General features: G+C 32.5%; 1 protein-coding gene across 1 annotated transcript; it reads left to right on the top strand.

Moving 5' to 3' along the window:
• The first annotated feature begins 9,735 nt into the window (after positions 1–9,735).
• Positions 9,736–16,083, top strand: LOC120205300 (kinesin-like protein KIN-14F). The gene is made up of 16 exons (XM_039205212.1): positions 9,736–9,939; positions 11,171–11,334; positions 11,445–11,588; positions 11,834–12,193; positions 12,315–12,383; positions 12,542–12,766; positions 12,884–12,965; positions 13,061–13,156; positions 13,241–13,420; positions 13,504–13,610; positions 13,707–13,885; positions 13,994–14,412; positions 14,536–14,699; positions 14,795–14,989; positions 15,084–15,793; positions 15,891–16,083. Exons 1-16 carry the CDS (start codon positions 9,786–9,788, stop codon positions 16,045–16,047), a joined length of 3,405 nt encoding a protein of 1,134 aa, XP_039061143.1. The 5' UTR covers positions 9,736–9,785; the 3' UTR covers positions 16,048–16,083.
• Positions 16,084–16,230: the final 147 nt, after the last annotated feature.

The following is a 16,230-nucleotide window of genomic DNA, read 5'->3' on the forward strand; positions in this document are numbered from 1 at the left end:
TAAAGAGGATGAATTGGTAAAACGTTGGTTGGATTTTCGACTGAAAAAAAGGGAAGCCTTTGGATCGTTTCTGATTATGGGGTTTACTACTAGATTTCATTGGCAGTAGGCCCGTCCTTGTGTTTGTTGTTGCTTTGGAACTTTGAAGCAAAGTATCTCATTCATAGATCGATTTAATTGCACCTACGAAGCGATATCGGTGATAAAAGAATCGTTGTTGTTCTTTAAGGTTATTAGGTTCGAGCATTAGGAATGTTAGAGGTGTGAAGGTTCAATGTTAAATGATTGAGAGTTATCTTTGAACATATATTATCTCGTAGCTATCCTAGATAAATCAAGCACATTTAGCGATTTTATTGATAGACTGGAGTGTTGTATTTTTTAAAAGTTTCAAGTATGTATAACTATGTCTGGAAGATATATGTATATTATTAATAGCCAAGAACATTTATGAACAAATATTATCTTGTAATCACTATAGATTATTAAAAAAATAGATATATAAGGGTAAATTACTTGTTTATTATCTAAACTATAATTTTAGTTCGTTTTAGTATCTAAACTTTCATTTTTTTTCAAAATAATACCTAAAGTATAGTTTTTTGTTTCATTTTAGTACTCATGCTCAAAATTTAACGTTAATTTTTGAATTTGTTTTGAAAGTTATGTATTAAAACAGACCAAAACTGATAGTTTAGGTACTAAATATGTCGAGTTTTGAAATGTGAGTTACTAAAATGAAATAAAAACTAAACGTTAGGTATGGTTTTAAAAAAAATTAAAAGTTTAGGTACTAAAACGGACCAAAATTGATAGTTTATGTACTAAACGTGATAAGTTTTTAAAGGTGGGTACTAAAATGAAACAAAAACTAAACATGTATGGTTTTGAAAAAATTAAAAGTTTATGTACTAAAACATATCAAAATTGATAGTTTATGTATTAAATGCGTAGTTTACCCTACATTTAATTCAAATCTATTAATTGACCTATGTGGTAAAGAAATTATTGTTATTCATGGGGACTCAAGTTCAAGCACCATAGATGCTCGAGTGTTCAATGTTGAAAGGTTGAGAGTTATTTTCGAACAAATATTGTATTGTACTTATCCCATATTATTAAAAAAATCTATTAAGTGATCTTAGTAAAAAAGAAAAGAAAAGAGAATGTTGGTTTTCTTATAGAATATGAATTCAAATAGCTGTGTCAACAAAGTGTATTATCAACTAATTAATAAAAATTTAAATAGTTATTACCTTTTAATCATCGCAGATTATTCAGATACAAATAATATTCAGTTAATTAGTTTTATGATTAAACTAAATAAGCAAAAAACTGAATTTTAAATAATTGGATGAGTCATAATGCAATTTACCGTTGTACTAATACATAATTTCATAAACTCTCGAGGGACTAAACTCTAGGTGGGGTGGGGGAAGGCCGGGCCAAACAGTGTCTTTTATTATCATTTTTTTAAACTAAAGTGATAATAAAATAATTTTTATCTTAAATATTTTTAATCTTTTGACAATGAATACTCGATCACTTTATTGTCAGGGACGAACACAAGATTATATGTTAGGGGAGTGAACTTGAACTTTTAAAATTCTAAGGGGGCGAAAATAAATTTTCAATATAAAATACATAGAAAAAAATATAAAAAATATATAATAATTTTAAAATTTCAGGGGCGACTACTCCGACCCGCCCTCATTCAATCCATCCCTTCCTACAACAGCCATTAGTGTTTAAATCCATGACCTCTAAGAATAATAACAATTTTTTTAACCACCGAGATAAATTAGTTCGTCGTATTTTAATATCATTCATTAATCTTGTTTGATCAATTTTGCATAAAAAAGAAGAGGTATGTAATTCATCAAAAAGGAAAAGAAGAGAAAAGAAAAGAATAAAGTATCCAATACTTTTAAGTAAATGGGAATGCTTTGGTTTGATTTGTTTGTAAGGTGAACTCATTCCATGTACTATTAGCACTCACTTTATAATTATTTAAAAGTTAAATTAGAAAATAAATGTTTATATTATATTTTTTTCGATATTTTAACTTTATATCAAAATAAATATAATTTAAATATTTATTTATTTTTCATTAACTAAATATCACCCTTGGATTTACGTGCACCCAAATCAAGTCATGGATTTGCGTGCTCCTCTCTTCCCCTGTTTTTTGTTGTTTAATTTTCCCCCCAACACCACGATTTTGTCTAACAAAGATGAAACCCAGAAAGGAAAGGGATAAAACGAAATCTACTCCCTGAATTTGACCTTTTTCTAATTTAGTCCTTGAACATTTTTTCAACATTAAATCCCTAAATATGGAAACTTTACCATTTTCACGCCTTTGATGACGCCGTGTCATCAAATGAGAAGTGGAGTAAAACATCCTTTTGTGTAAGCATACGTTAAAATTAGGGACGATGACTTCATACGATTCGAGATTATTTTCTAAAAAAAACTAAGTTCGAGTCTAGTCAATTAGATATTGTAAAGGATGATGTCAGGCTGGATCTGGTTTAGGTTAAAAAATCTTTGATCCGGCTCGTGATACGATTTTCTCCCACATACGAGTCATTTCCAACTACTTTTGGATAACAAACATAAATTCAAGCTCAATCACAAACATTAAACACAAGAACCACCCTTTCGACATGTCACATGGATCATCAAATCTCTCATGCAACAAAATGGAAAACCGGTTAAATTGAAAACAAATAGTATCATAATATTATAAAAATTTAAATAACTTAGACTTTAAAAAGTTTTAAAATAAAATTTGAATTACAAAATAATACTTATAAACTTAAATAACTCAAAAAAAAATTAACTTGAACCCTAGTAAATTACTCCAATGCCTTCTTTCTCCTTTTGCTTCACAATACCATCAACCCATATGATTAGAGAGATGATCAACTTAACTATGTTTATACTTTTAATCTAAAATAATAATAACAAATATTTATTTAATTATTAAATTATCATCCTCTCGAAACACAAATATTTTTTTTTAGATAAATCATCAATTTTCATTACCCAAGTAACCAGTCTGTTACAAGAACATAACCTGCTACAAACAGCAGTGTTCTGTTATAGAAGCATTCTACTTATAAGAAGAATTAAGAACAAGAAATATCCCAGTGCTTACAAAGGGAAAAATTAGCAATATCATTTCGATTTGTTTTCCTACCCCTAAGTTGAAAGCGAACGACGTCCTTAATGGCAAGGAATAGCTCTTGAACTTTTCTGGAGCAACCTTTGAAGATCCTCTTATTTCTTTCTTTCCAGAGAAAGTAGATAAGGGCGTTAAGAGCAAGTTTCATAATCGAAGTTAGCAGTGATTTTCCTTTCCAAGTAGAGCTTGCCCACACAAAGAATTCATCCCAAGAGCTGATAGTAAATTGCAGACCAGAGTGGAAGAAAACTGAATTCCATAATTGTTCTGCCATAGGACATTAAAACACACAAATATTTAGAAGTATATTATAAAAATTATTTGTAAATGATTAAGATAATACTTATTTGAATCTTTTTATGTTTTTCTTTTTTTTTCAATGTTAGAGTTGATAAAATCTCAAAGCTCAAATAACAGGGATGCACTTGACCCCTATGGAGGTTTAGTGCTTCATCCCCTGAGCACTATTAACTCGAATCAGACCCTAACCACTATCGACTATTAAATCCAACACAACTCAGCCCTTCAATCGATCCTGCAAGAGAAAGAAGGATTAGAAAAAACAAGAAGGAATCGAAAAAAAAGGAGCAAAGAAACAACTAAGAAATTTCAAGTCTTTACTCCCAAGAAGTCAAAAAACAATGGCAAATACATGCGTAACAAAGCACGAAAGCAAGGTAACATGTTTGGTTCCATTACATAAACTGCTTTGGTTCCATTTCATGTGCAATGCATGCTATTGGTTAGACCTCTTAGGGAGGCTTGCAACAAGGGATAAGTTACGGAGCATAAGTATATAGGTTGATAGTGCATCTCTACTGTGTAGAGCTGCAGTTAAAATCAGGAATCACGTCTTCTTCGTGATACAAACAATTTTTACGAGGTAGTTTAGTCGAGGTAAATTAATCATGTCCGAGAAATTTCAAGAAGTTTATCCGAGTTTAATTCATAATATTCAAGATAAGATTAAAGTTTTGAAAGAATATTTTAACCTATAGGAGGAACCCTCCACCGTCATACATGTTTCAATTATATGCTTGGAGTTCTGAATAATTATTTTAGTCCACATCTTTAAATTCGGGAGTTTATTGTTCAACTCATTTGCTACACATCATTTGGAAGTCAAGTGGACAACTACATCAAGAATTGTTTGGGGAAGTCATGCGGCCACTTAGAGGATGGATTATTTGGGTGCATTGGACATTCAATTAAATCAATAAAGATCGGTGCGCGAAGAAAGATCAAGAATATTAGTCAGTTTGTCTATTGTTTTTGGATGCGATACAAACCTATTTGGGTCATGAAATCTCTTGAATATTATTCCTCTATCTCTTAGCTTTTCAACGCCTTTTGATTCACATCAGTTCGATATCGGAAACTCGAGATATGATTATTTTAATGAAGACAATACAAACTCAAAAATTTCATTACGGAAAATACACGTAAGGAAGACTTGAACGTTTAAAAGACTCTCCAAATTCATTCATACAAAGTACATAGGCGTCCAACGTACATTCATTCTTCCAATCCCAAATAGACTGCATCAAAAGCAATTAAAGAGAGAATTGCATGAAATGCAAGGAACTCAAGTAAATGCATGGCAGATTCATTGGATGCATGCACGACCAAAGAGAACATTGAAAGACTAAAGAAACATTCAATTTAGTTATTTTGTCATTCACGTAATTCTATTTCATTTGTAAGACAACTTTGATTCAATCCTTCGAGTAATACAAATCGTAAGTTCAAGTGTGTGTCACTTATTTTATTCAAGATTTACCAAGGTATTCCCTTGTGGCATCTATTTCTACTGAACTTATCACTTTTACAAGTGTGGCATTCATCCATCTTTTTATAACTTTGGTTCCTATCTTTTCAATAGATAGCGGGTAGGTTCTATCCCCTATCCATTTTATTATACCGAAGGTTTCTAACTCTTTATAGTTAGTGAGTTTGGATCCATTCCGAAACTTTCATATTTCATTAAATCCATCAAATACTTATCCTTTAAACCACCATTTCCTCATATCAAATTCTCTTACACTCGGGTCACCTTAATTCGATCAGAAATACAATCCAAATATCTGATCTCGACGATATCATTCTTGGTTGGAGGTGGTGTTCGAGTGCGGGAGAGTGAGAAGTATTGACGGATCTATTAAGGTGTGGGAGTAGACTATTATCCATCTTGAAATTCAATTTTTTTTAAATAATTATCTATTTTATTAATTATTTTAACCTTTAAAAATTAAAATATACTAAATTAAGGTAATTTACAAAAAGGGTGAATGAAAAAAATATAAAAGTATATTTATTAAAGTTGAAATTATAATATATTATATTTACATACACAGTGAGATTTAAATATCTTTAAGAAATTTTTAATTTTTAACTTTGATATCCAATTTAATCATGAGTTTTATGTCAACAATATATATATATATATATCAACAAGAAATAATAATTATTAGGGGTAATTAAACATATGAAAGATTAAAAAACATAGAACATTTTTTAAAATATTAAAAATTATTTTAATTTAATTAGGTATGATTAATGCAAATCTTAAATCTAAAGCAATCATATCAAGAGTAGCACAAAATGAGAAAGGAGCAAAATTACAAAGAATTGACTGTAATAAATTTGACTATACCATCAAAAACATCAAACATTGGCAGACAAAACAAGGTGAATATTTAGGACATTACTTAAACAAGGGTAAAATACATAATTTCTCGCTGAATTTTATTCTCTTTTCTTTTTTAATTGTACTTTCAATTTTTTAATTTATTCATTAAACTTTTGAATTACTTTTGTTTTGCTCAGAATTATGTTATTATTATTTAATATAAAAATAATTTTATTATTATTTTGACAATGGACGGTGGTCGACGGTGGAAGGTAATTATTTTAAGTCTTTTTAAATTTAATAATAATAAAATATTATTTTATTATTTATTTTAAATTATTTTTATATTAAATAATAATAATAAATGGGTAAAGTACATCATTCATCACTTAACTATATTCTCTCTCCTATTTTACTTATTGTATTTTTAATTTTTCTAATTTACTCATTGAACTTTCGAACTGCTCTTGTTTTGATAACTCTGAAATGTTTTATTATTATTTCGATATGACCTGACATATTTTTATTATTATTTAATATAAAATAAAAATAGAAGGTGGTCGGACACCACCACCGACCACTATAGATTGTCGTAGATGGTGGTTGTTCGGTCCCAAATTTCATGGGTCGGTTTGTCTCGACCACTGAGTCTGAATCTGGTGATTGTTTCACTTGAAAATGTCTCATAACCCATGAATCTCGACTGAAATATTTCAGCTTCCTCACTTTCTATCTCCAATTTGTTGTCTTCGGAGCAAGTTCTGATAAAATGAAGGTCAAATTTGGGACCCATGAAATTTGAGACCGAACGACCATCATCTACGACGACCGGCGGTGATACCTAACAACCTTATGTTTTTATTTTATATTTTAAATGATTTTATATTAACTAATAATAAAAATGCCATGTCACACGGATATAATAAAAAAAAATTTAGAGTGATCAAAATATGAGCAACTCGAAAGTTCAATGAGTACGATGAGTAAAATATGAGAGAAAATATAGTTCAGCGAAAAATGATGTAATTTACTCATAATAAAAATGTCACAACATATAAAAATAATAATAAAATAATTCAGAGTGATCAAAATATGAGCAATTAAAAAATTTAACTAGTAAATTAAAAAAATTAAAAGTATAATGAGTAAAATAAGAGAAAATAAAATTAAGTGAATAATGATTTAATTTACTCACTAAACAAAGAAGTCACCGTAAATGGCTGTCTCGTCCTTGTTCATGAATCCCATTTATAGGTTGATTGGAGAACCAACTATTGAGTGATTCATGTTTAAAAATAGAAACAAGTTTGGATTTAGAATCGTAATATCGTTATCTTTACCTTTTTAGTGTAGAGTACATAAATAGTCCTAACTATTAAAAGTTATAAATAGTGTTTTTATTATATGATATTATTTTATTGAACCTCTCAACTATTAAAATTTATAAAATGATCATTTAATTATTTATATATTTTAAATTCATCATTTTTCTTTAAAAATTGATGACAGTCTGAACTGGACGTTAACTTGTTTAATAATTTAATTTAATTTGACCAAATAAAAATCGAACGAATTAAAGCTACATTTCAATTGTCACCATTTTGACTATTACTTGCTTATAAAACAAGGCTCTTAACCTTGTGGTCGTGGGATCGAGTCTCATGGTAGACAATTCATAATTGGAGGTCTTCCACGGAAGTTGTTCTCAACCTGACGTTGGGGGCAGTCTACTACCCTACCTCCCCCTTACCCCATTACATATGAGAATAAGGTCAGTTAAAAATTTTTGCTTATAAAACAAGTTTAGTATTCATTTTCAACCCAACTTTAATCCTTCTTTAAATTGCCAAAAACAAGGTTAAACTATATATTTAGTATCTAAACTATCATTTTGGGTTCATTTTAATACCTAAACTTTTAATATTTTTAAAATAACGCCTAACATTTAGTTTTTGTTTTATTTTCATATCCATCGATAAAAATTTAACGCGTTTAGTACCTAAACTATCAGTTTTTATCCGTTTGAGTACCTAAACTTTTATATTTTTTTTCTTCAGAACTTAACATTAAATTTTGAACATGTGTACTGAAATGAAACAAAAACTAAATTTTAAGTATGATTTAAAAAAAAAATAAAAGTTTAGGTATTAAAATATACCAAAACTAATAGTTTAGGTATTAAACATGTAATTTACCCCGAAAAATAAAAATGAAAGAATGAAAGGATACTCTGTGCAATCATTAAGGGATCCAACTTTCCAAAATGGACCTTAGACTGCTTTTATTTTGCCTCTTCTTCATTTCAAACCAACCAACGGAATAAACCATATCCCAACGTATACAAACAATTCAAAAATTAGAAAAAGATAAGGGGGCGGTGGTGATTTTAATTTTCTCAGGTGAATCTTCTCTCTTTTGCTCACCTACCCTTATTTATTCTTCACCCAAACCCCTCCCATTTGGAAAAAAAATAAATAAATAAAGGGTAAATTACGTATTTAGTATCTAAACTATCAGTTTTCTAAACTTTTAATTTTTTCAAAATCATACCTAAAGTTCAGTTTTTGTTTCATTTTAGTATATTGCCGTTAAAATCTTTATTTTTTGTTTTATTTTAGTACCCGTTCAAAATTTAACGTTTAGTTTGAATTTTTTTTGAAAGTTTAGGTACTAAAACGGATCAAAATTGACAATTTATGTATTAAACGTGTTAAGTTTTTAATGATATAGTACTAAAATGAAAGGAAAACTATATGGTAGGTATGATTTTGAAAAAAAAAAATTAAAATTTAGGTATTAAAATGGATCAAAACTGATGGTTTAAGTATTAAATGCATAATTTACTAAAAAAATGAAATAATACTAAGAGTGAGAAATTAGCTCTTAAACACTAAGGATAGAGGGGTGATAGGAGTGTGATCACTCCATGTAAAATTCAAAATTTTATATGGTTTAAATATATATATATATATATATATATATATATATATTATTTGTATTTATCATTTAATTTTATAATTTCGTATCTTAAAATTTTTAATATAATTTTTTTGAATAATTTCTATCTAGAGAAGGGAAAGGGAAATTTTACTCTTAATGAGTATTGAATCCGAGAAATAGAAGATGTCAATCGAGAGCTTTCAATCACTTTATCTTTTAATATAATATTTTAAGTTCACGTCCTGATATAAAATAATGCGTCCGTTTTCGTTCATAAACATATCTCAAGTTTGAAAACAGGTAACGGAATTAGCATATAGGACCAGAATAATGAAGGGAAAACTAATCATCACAAACTTTAATCAAGAAATGTAATCAACAATGTTCAAACATTAAACAACATCATATATATATGTATGTATAAACCTTTCAATGCAGAATGGTGTGGTGGAAGCATTGAAACAAGGCCAAGTAATTAATACTGTTTTCTATATATACTTTATTACAAGTTTCATGTAAAAGTAATAATAAAAGTTGATTAAATGGATATTTGTTTTTGGTGGTCTCATACACAGACAGACAGACATAGTTTCAGTTGTCATATATTATATTATATTATATCATATTGGATCTATCAAAGCAATTGAACTGATCAACTTCAACCCTTCAATTTATTTTTCTCTCCAAGTTTTCGGGGTTTCTGCCACAGTTTCAGCACCTTCCATTAGGTTTGTTCTTCCTTCTCACAAGTTGTTTTCTTTGAAGCATATGTTTGTTGTTGTTTGCAGAAATTAAGAAAATGGTTCTTCCCATGTTTTTTTTTGCTTTCTTGTATCTGATTTTCCATGTTAATACTGCAACTTTTCTTACCGACTTTTGTTTTTGTCTTTTGGATTGAACTTAAGTCATGTTCACCAGCATTGTTTAATGAGCTTGATCAACATTGTTGTTTACTGTTTTCCAGTGTTCGAAATCTTTTCTCAAGGACTTTTTCTGGGGAAAACCAGGAGGAAAGTGACTGATAAAATGCCTCAGCTAATCAACTCTAATCCAATTTTCACTTCTCCATCCAAGAATCTGAGAGGATTAAAGGCTTTGATCTCTAACAACGTTGAGGCTTCAAACACTGATGATGTCTTCAATGAAAATGAATTAGCTCATAGAAAAGCTGAAGAAGCAGGTACTCTGTTCTCTCTCTCTTCTCTCTCTCTCTCTATATATATATATATATATATATCAACAATCAATCCTTCAACATCAAAAGAAAACTTCTTTCAATCAGTGCCTGATCAGTGTATCTCTTTCATATTTGAAAACCAAATTGTTTAATTCCAGTTCTTTGTTGTTCAAGTTCCCCAAGAAAGTTACTTCTAATATTATCAATATCATTAAACTGTTCTGTTGGTCTCATCATTCTTTGATTTCAAAAGAAGAGAAGATTATGGGAAAAAAGATTATATGCTACATGATGATGATGATGATGATGCGCAAAGTGCGGGAAATCCCATGGTTTTTAAAGTGATTTTGGGTCCACATCCATTGGTGTTTTAGGTCTACATTTTATTTTAGTTGGAAAATAGAAGAAGGGTTTGTATTAATCAACTGGCTATGCCTGCCTAGGGGGTTCAACAAGTAGCATTCAAATATGTTAAGAGGCTCGAATTCTCGACGTTTATAACCCTTTTGTAACACACTCCTTGTTCTAAGGAGACCCACATCTGCATATTACTTTAGTTTTGGTGTAGGGTATTGGGACATTCCAACCAATTGTTATCAGTGTGTCTCTCTCTTTTCTTCTTTTTTCTTTTCCTTATTTGTGGGGCTAATAGACCATGGACATCAATTGTATAACTTTTTAATAAGCGGTGAATACAAAACTAAGATGGTAAAAGAAAAAAAAGAAAGGATGAACAAGGGTAAACAGAAGGTTTATCTTATGAAAAACCATAGGATAGTACTCAAGGAAGATGTCTGCAATGAGGTAAATGTGTTTCTCCGACTCTGCATTTTTCTTTTAAGTATACGTATCCGACAGATATATATATATATTAGGATTGGATCACATTGTTCTAATACTTTTAAGGCGAGAGCAAATAGCTCAGTATTTTACTTGTAGTTCTAAATTGTGATTAGGATTTAGAACATGTGGCTTGTGGGAGACTAATGAAGTTTGGAGTAGAAAGAGCCATATTGCTTTGACTCTACACTTTTTTTGAAGTATATGTATTTGATACTCGTGTTTGACACATAGATATGAGGATATGACTTTCAAGGATCCTCTAAATATACATAGTAGAAGTTAGAGAAATCTGACTATACCACTTTCAGACATATAATCGTATCCGACACTCGCACCCGAGTCGGAGTAACATATTGTAAAACTAACAGTTTTAATACTTCATGTCAATAAGCTTCAAGGAGGTACCAAGCAGCAGAATGGCTAAGACAGATGGACCAAGGTGAATCAGAATCCCTGCCCAAAGAACCCTCTGAAGAAGAGTTTTGCCTTGCACTTCGAAATGGGATCATTCTTTGCAATGTCCTCAACAAAGTCAATCCTGGAGCTGTTCTTAAGGTTCTCAATGGATTGTTGTTGTATTTATTTCATAAACTTCATTATGTTCTTATAACAACAAAAAAGATCTTAGAAACATCTCTTAAGAGCACATATCTGTTTATATACAGATAGTGGAAAATCCAATAATCCCAGACCAGTCAACAGAGGGGGCAGCACAGTCTGCAATCCAGTATTTTGAAAACATGAGGAATTTCCTGGTGGCTGTAAAAGATATGCAGCTCTTGACCTTTGAAGCTTCTGATGTTGAGAAGGTTTGAATTTTCTTGAACACGCTTTTATGCACACGAGTCATTATAAATATCTGACAGTATTTCAGAATGCATAGTCAACGTCAGTTCTTCACCGTTCATAGCAAACTTCTAGTTCATTTTATTTCTTTAAGATGTATATTTCTGCTGATTGATTTGAAATTTCCCGGCTATCTCCGTTGTTATTTGGATGATTTTATATCCTTATAGTATGCTGCTTTATGAATGTGTAAGACTTGAATTTTCAGGGGGGCTCAATGAATAAAATTGTGGACTGCATTCTCTGCCTGAAAGGATACTATGAGTGGAAACAAGCAGGAGGAATCGGAGTTTGGAGATACGGAGGAACTGCGAAGATTACAGCCTTCCCAAAAGGGTTACCGCGTTCCTTGATTGGAAGTGAAACTGCTGACGGTTCTCTGGATGGATCAGAATCATCACAATATGAACAATTGTTGGAGTTTTTCCATCTCTCCAATGAAGTCACGATCGAGGAGTCCAAAACTGTCAATGCTCTGGCTTTTCTTTTCGATTGCTTTGGGCTTTGTCTTCTACAAGCTTACCTTAGAGAAAGCAATGGGATCGATGAGTTCCCCTTGAATACAACGGTAGGTAAGACCCATGCCAACTTGTTGATATCAAATAATTGACTAAACTAAACTGAAGCAATGAGAGGAGTTCTTTCTCTTATCTTTTAGTCCATTATGATTGATTGATCAAACTTTGCAGCTAATAGATGCATTAATCCGTAAGATCGTGAAGGACTTCTCTGCATTGCTTGTTTATCAAGGAACACAGGTAATATGAACTTTCAACTGCCACTGTCCCAATCAAGTACTTATTGCCTTGGAAAGCAAGTAACTGTGCTTTTAGTTACATTACAAGGAAAAGACCTTATTGTCATTCTCCCTGGGACGAAATGATCTAATAGTTCATTGGCCCGCTTTTTCCCCCAGCTTGGGCAGTTTCTGAAGAAACTCTTGAAAGCCGACATAAATTCTCTATCAAAATCCGATTTTATGGAAGGCATCTCACTATATCTTGGTCATAGAATAAGCGTGGCTTCAAATGATTTCTCCAAGTTCTGCATTTGTGGTGGGAAACGAGATGTTATTCGCCATACCGTTAGTCACTCAGCTGCTCATGCAGAGCTTCTTGACTTTCAGCAAAGAGAAATACAGGTTTGGAAAATTTTCCCTTTAAAACCAATGTTGGTATTCATTTGTTAGCTCGAGTATACTTCTAAACGTACCTTCGCAAATCGAAAACCTTTTTTCATATGTTTTGTATCCTTTTAGGACATGAAATCAGATTTTCAACAAACAAAGCTTGAAGTTAAACAGATTCATTCAAATTGGGAGGAAGAACTTAAAAGGCTAGGTAAGAATCTCCAGCATTGTTCAACCAGATACTTTATATGGTCTTTATCAAGTTAATGAATAAAATCATGAAACTATATATTCTTCCCGTTGTAGTGCATCATATTAAGGGTCTTGAAGTGGCATCCTCATCTTATCACAAGGTATTAGAAGAAAATCGTATGCTTTACAATCATGTCCAAGACCTCAAAGGTTTGCATTTCTGTTGGAAATTGAACTGAATCTATACAAGTTATGAATGGCACGATTTAACTCATTTTTACGTCTTTCAAACAGGAACGATACGAGTCTACTGTCGAGTGAGGCCCTTTTTACAAGGCCATACAAATGGACAATCAACTGTAGATTATATAGGAGAAAATGGAAACATCATGATTCTCAATCCTTTAAAGCAGGGAAAAGATGCAAGAAAAGTATTCTCTTTTAACAAGGTGTTTGGACCAACCGTCTCACAAGGTTTTTCCTGTTCCATGGAGTTAGGTCTTTGTTATCCTTCACTTCTTTGTTCACATTTTCAAATCGACGATGTTAACGTGCAGAACAAATATATGTGGACACTCAACCACTGATCAGATCCGTCTTAGATGGCTTTAATGTTTGCATCTTTGCATATGGGCAAACTGGCTCCGGAAAGACATACACAATGGTATTTTCATAAACTCTGCTTGTGTATGCAACTGCACAATGTCTTATTTTCTTTCATCTCGCTTTATTTACAACTCATTTTGTTTGTTCTTCATAGAGTGGGCCGGATCTGACTACCGATCAAACATGGGGTGTAAACTATCGTGCTTTACGTAACCTGTTTCAAATATCCAAGGAAAGAGCAGATGTTGCTAAATACGAAGTTGGGGTGCAGATGATCGAAATATACAATGAACAAGTGAGAGATCTATTAGTTTTTGATGGCTCTAACAGAAGATATCCTTTCACATACTTGAACTACAACTTTATTGGTTCTATGTTATTTTTGTCTATATCGGTGTGTAATTTCTATATTGGCATATAGTTCACCTTAACAACCTATACATTGGATATTCGAAATAATTCCCAATTGAATGGCCTAAATGTGCCTGATGCAAGTTGGGTTCCGGTTGCAAGTACTCAAGATGTTCTTGACTTGATGAGAACCGGTCAAAAGAATCGTGCTGTAGGTGCTACGGCTTTAAACGAGCGAAGTAGCCGTTCTCACAGTATTTTGACTATTCATGTGTACGGGAAAGAGTTGGTTTCTGGATCTGTTCTCAAAGGTTGCTTGCATTTGGTGGATTTGGCTGGTAGCGAGCGAGTGGATAAATCCGAGGCCGTAGGTGACAGATTGAAGGAAGCTCAACACATCAATAAATCACTCTCGGCTCTAGGAGATGTCATTTCAGCACTTGCACAAAAGAGTGCACATATTCCTTACAGAAACAGCAAGCTTACTCAAGTATTACAAGATTCTTTAGGTATATACATACACACACATAAGTACATATGCCTGTTTCCAATCATTTGTGATATATTCAGACCTTTTTGTTCGAACTTTATCTTGTTTATTTGTTCATATCTTATTTTATTTTATGTGATAGGTGGTCAAGCTAAAACATTAATGTTTGTACATATAAGTCCTGAGGTCAATTCATTTGGAGAGACGGTAAGCACACTGAAATTTGCTGAGAGGGTTGCTTCCATAGAACTCGGGGCAGCTCGATCCAACAAGGAAACCGGTGAAATACGAGAGCTTAAAGAAGAGGTGGGTTATTAATGCTTTTAACTCCAATTATTACAAATTTTTATACGAATTTTTCTTCTACCTTGTTCAATCATTTGACAAAAAACATATTTTAGATATCAAATCTTAAACTAGCATTGGAAAAGAAGGAAGCGGAAGTAGAACAACTGAATGGTGGAAATGCTCGAAGCATGACTGAAACTCAACGAGGAAGAGCGGTTTCACCTTTCCAAATTCCGAGACAAGGAATGTCTACCAGCATGAAGCCTGAATTATCTCAGAGACCTACTGATTATAATAGAGTATCTGAGGTAATTGAAAACATATTGGACAATGAAAGTTTGACAGGATTTTTCCAAAGATTGAATGTTTTACATCTATTTTATGGCTATATTGGATTTTCAGGCTAGAAGCTGTCCTTCAGGTAAGCAAAGGAGGTCAAGATTTCCGTCCGCATTCACAGGCAAGGAGGCATTTCCAAAGATGCATAGTCTAGCCGAAGAGAGATCAGTGAGTGCGGTAAAGGCAAGGTCACCGTCTCCTCCTGTCCGAAGGTCCTTATCCACTGATAGAGGAACCTTAATTAGAAGCAGGATCAAGGCTGAAACAGTTGAAAATCCGCCAGTAACATCGAAAGTACCATTTCTGGCTAGAGTACCGATTAACAAATCTGTTGCCACAACAGCTGCGTTCCCCTCAACAGGTAGCAACACCTCCAGGGTTCATACAAGATCCCAAGAGACTTCCAAACAAGATAACATCTCATATTCGTTAAACAATCTCCATAAACATAACACCAAGAAAGTTCACTCGGAACATGAAGATGAGCAGTTTAGGCAAGCCCTTAATGTTAGGCAGGGCGGAATTAGGAAAAGCAAGGTTGAGAGCAAGGCTAAAACAAAGCACCAACAGCCTGCAAGACTTCAGAAAACTGATGCCACAATCACACTGCTTTCTGAAATGGATGCCACTGAGAAAATAGAGGAGCCTCGGAAAAGTGACTTCTCCGAGCCAGAAAATGAGCACTCACTTGTTGGCTCTGCTGTACAGGCCACATTGAAGACGAGGAGGCTTCGGCAGAAGTTCACTGGGAATTCACAGAATCTCGAACCGAGGTATACTTCAATGCTTCCATTTACAAAGGGTATACCATTAGCATATAAGATTTATCAGAATGTTTAGTTCTAATGCATATTGCATTACCATGTACAGGGGGTTAATGCAAGCAGTCGAACCCTTGCTGGGAGAGAAAAATGACCGACCTCCGAACGGTGTGAGCTGCCAAGCAAAGGAGGCAAGTAAAACTTCAATGCCCGAATTTCGACGGAGCCGATCATCACCTCGTGGGAAATTTTTGGTTTTGCCTTGAGGATTCTACAGCATATAGGTATATGGTGAAAGTTTTGTACAGGGAGTATTGAGGTTGGTGTTCCGGGTTGCATTTTGAAAGGATATTGCTGTGATCAAGATATGTCATTGGAGCTGACTATATGTATACATAAAAACTTATCATCTATCTATATATAAATATATATGATTTGATCATCTCTTT

The sequence above is a fragment of the Hibiscus syriacus genome, unplaced genomic scaffold, assembly GCF_006381635.1.
Source record: "Hibiscus syriacus cultivar Baekdansim isolate YM2019G1 unplaced genomic scaffold, ASM638163v2 tig00012370_pilon, whole genome shotgun sequence".
Taxonomy (NCBI): Eukaryota; Viridiplantae; Streptophyta; class Magnoliopsida; order Malvales; family Malvaceae; genus Hibiscus; species Hibiscus syriacus.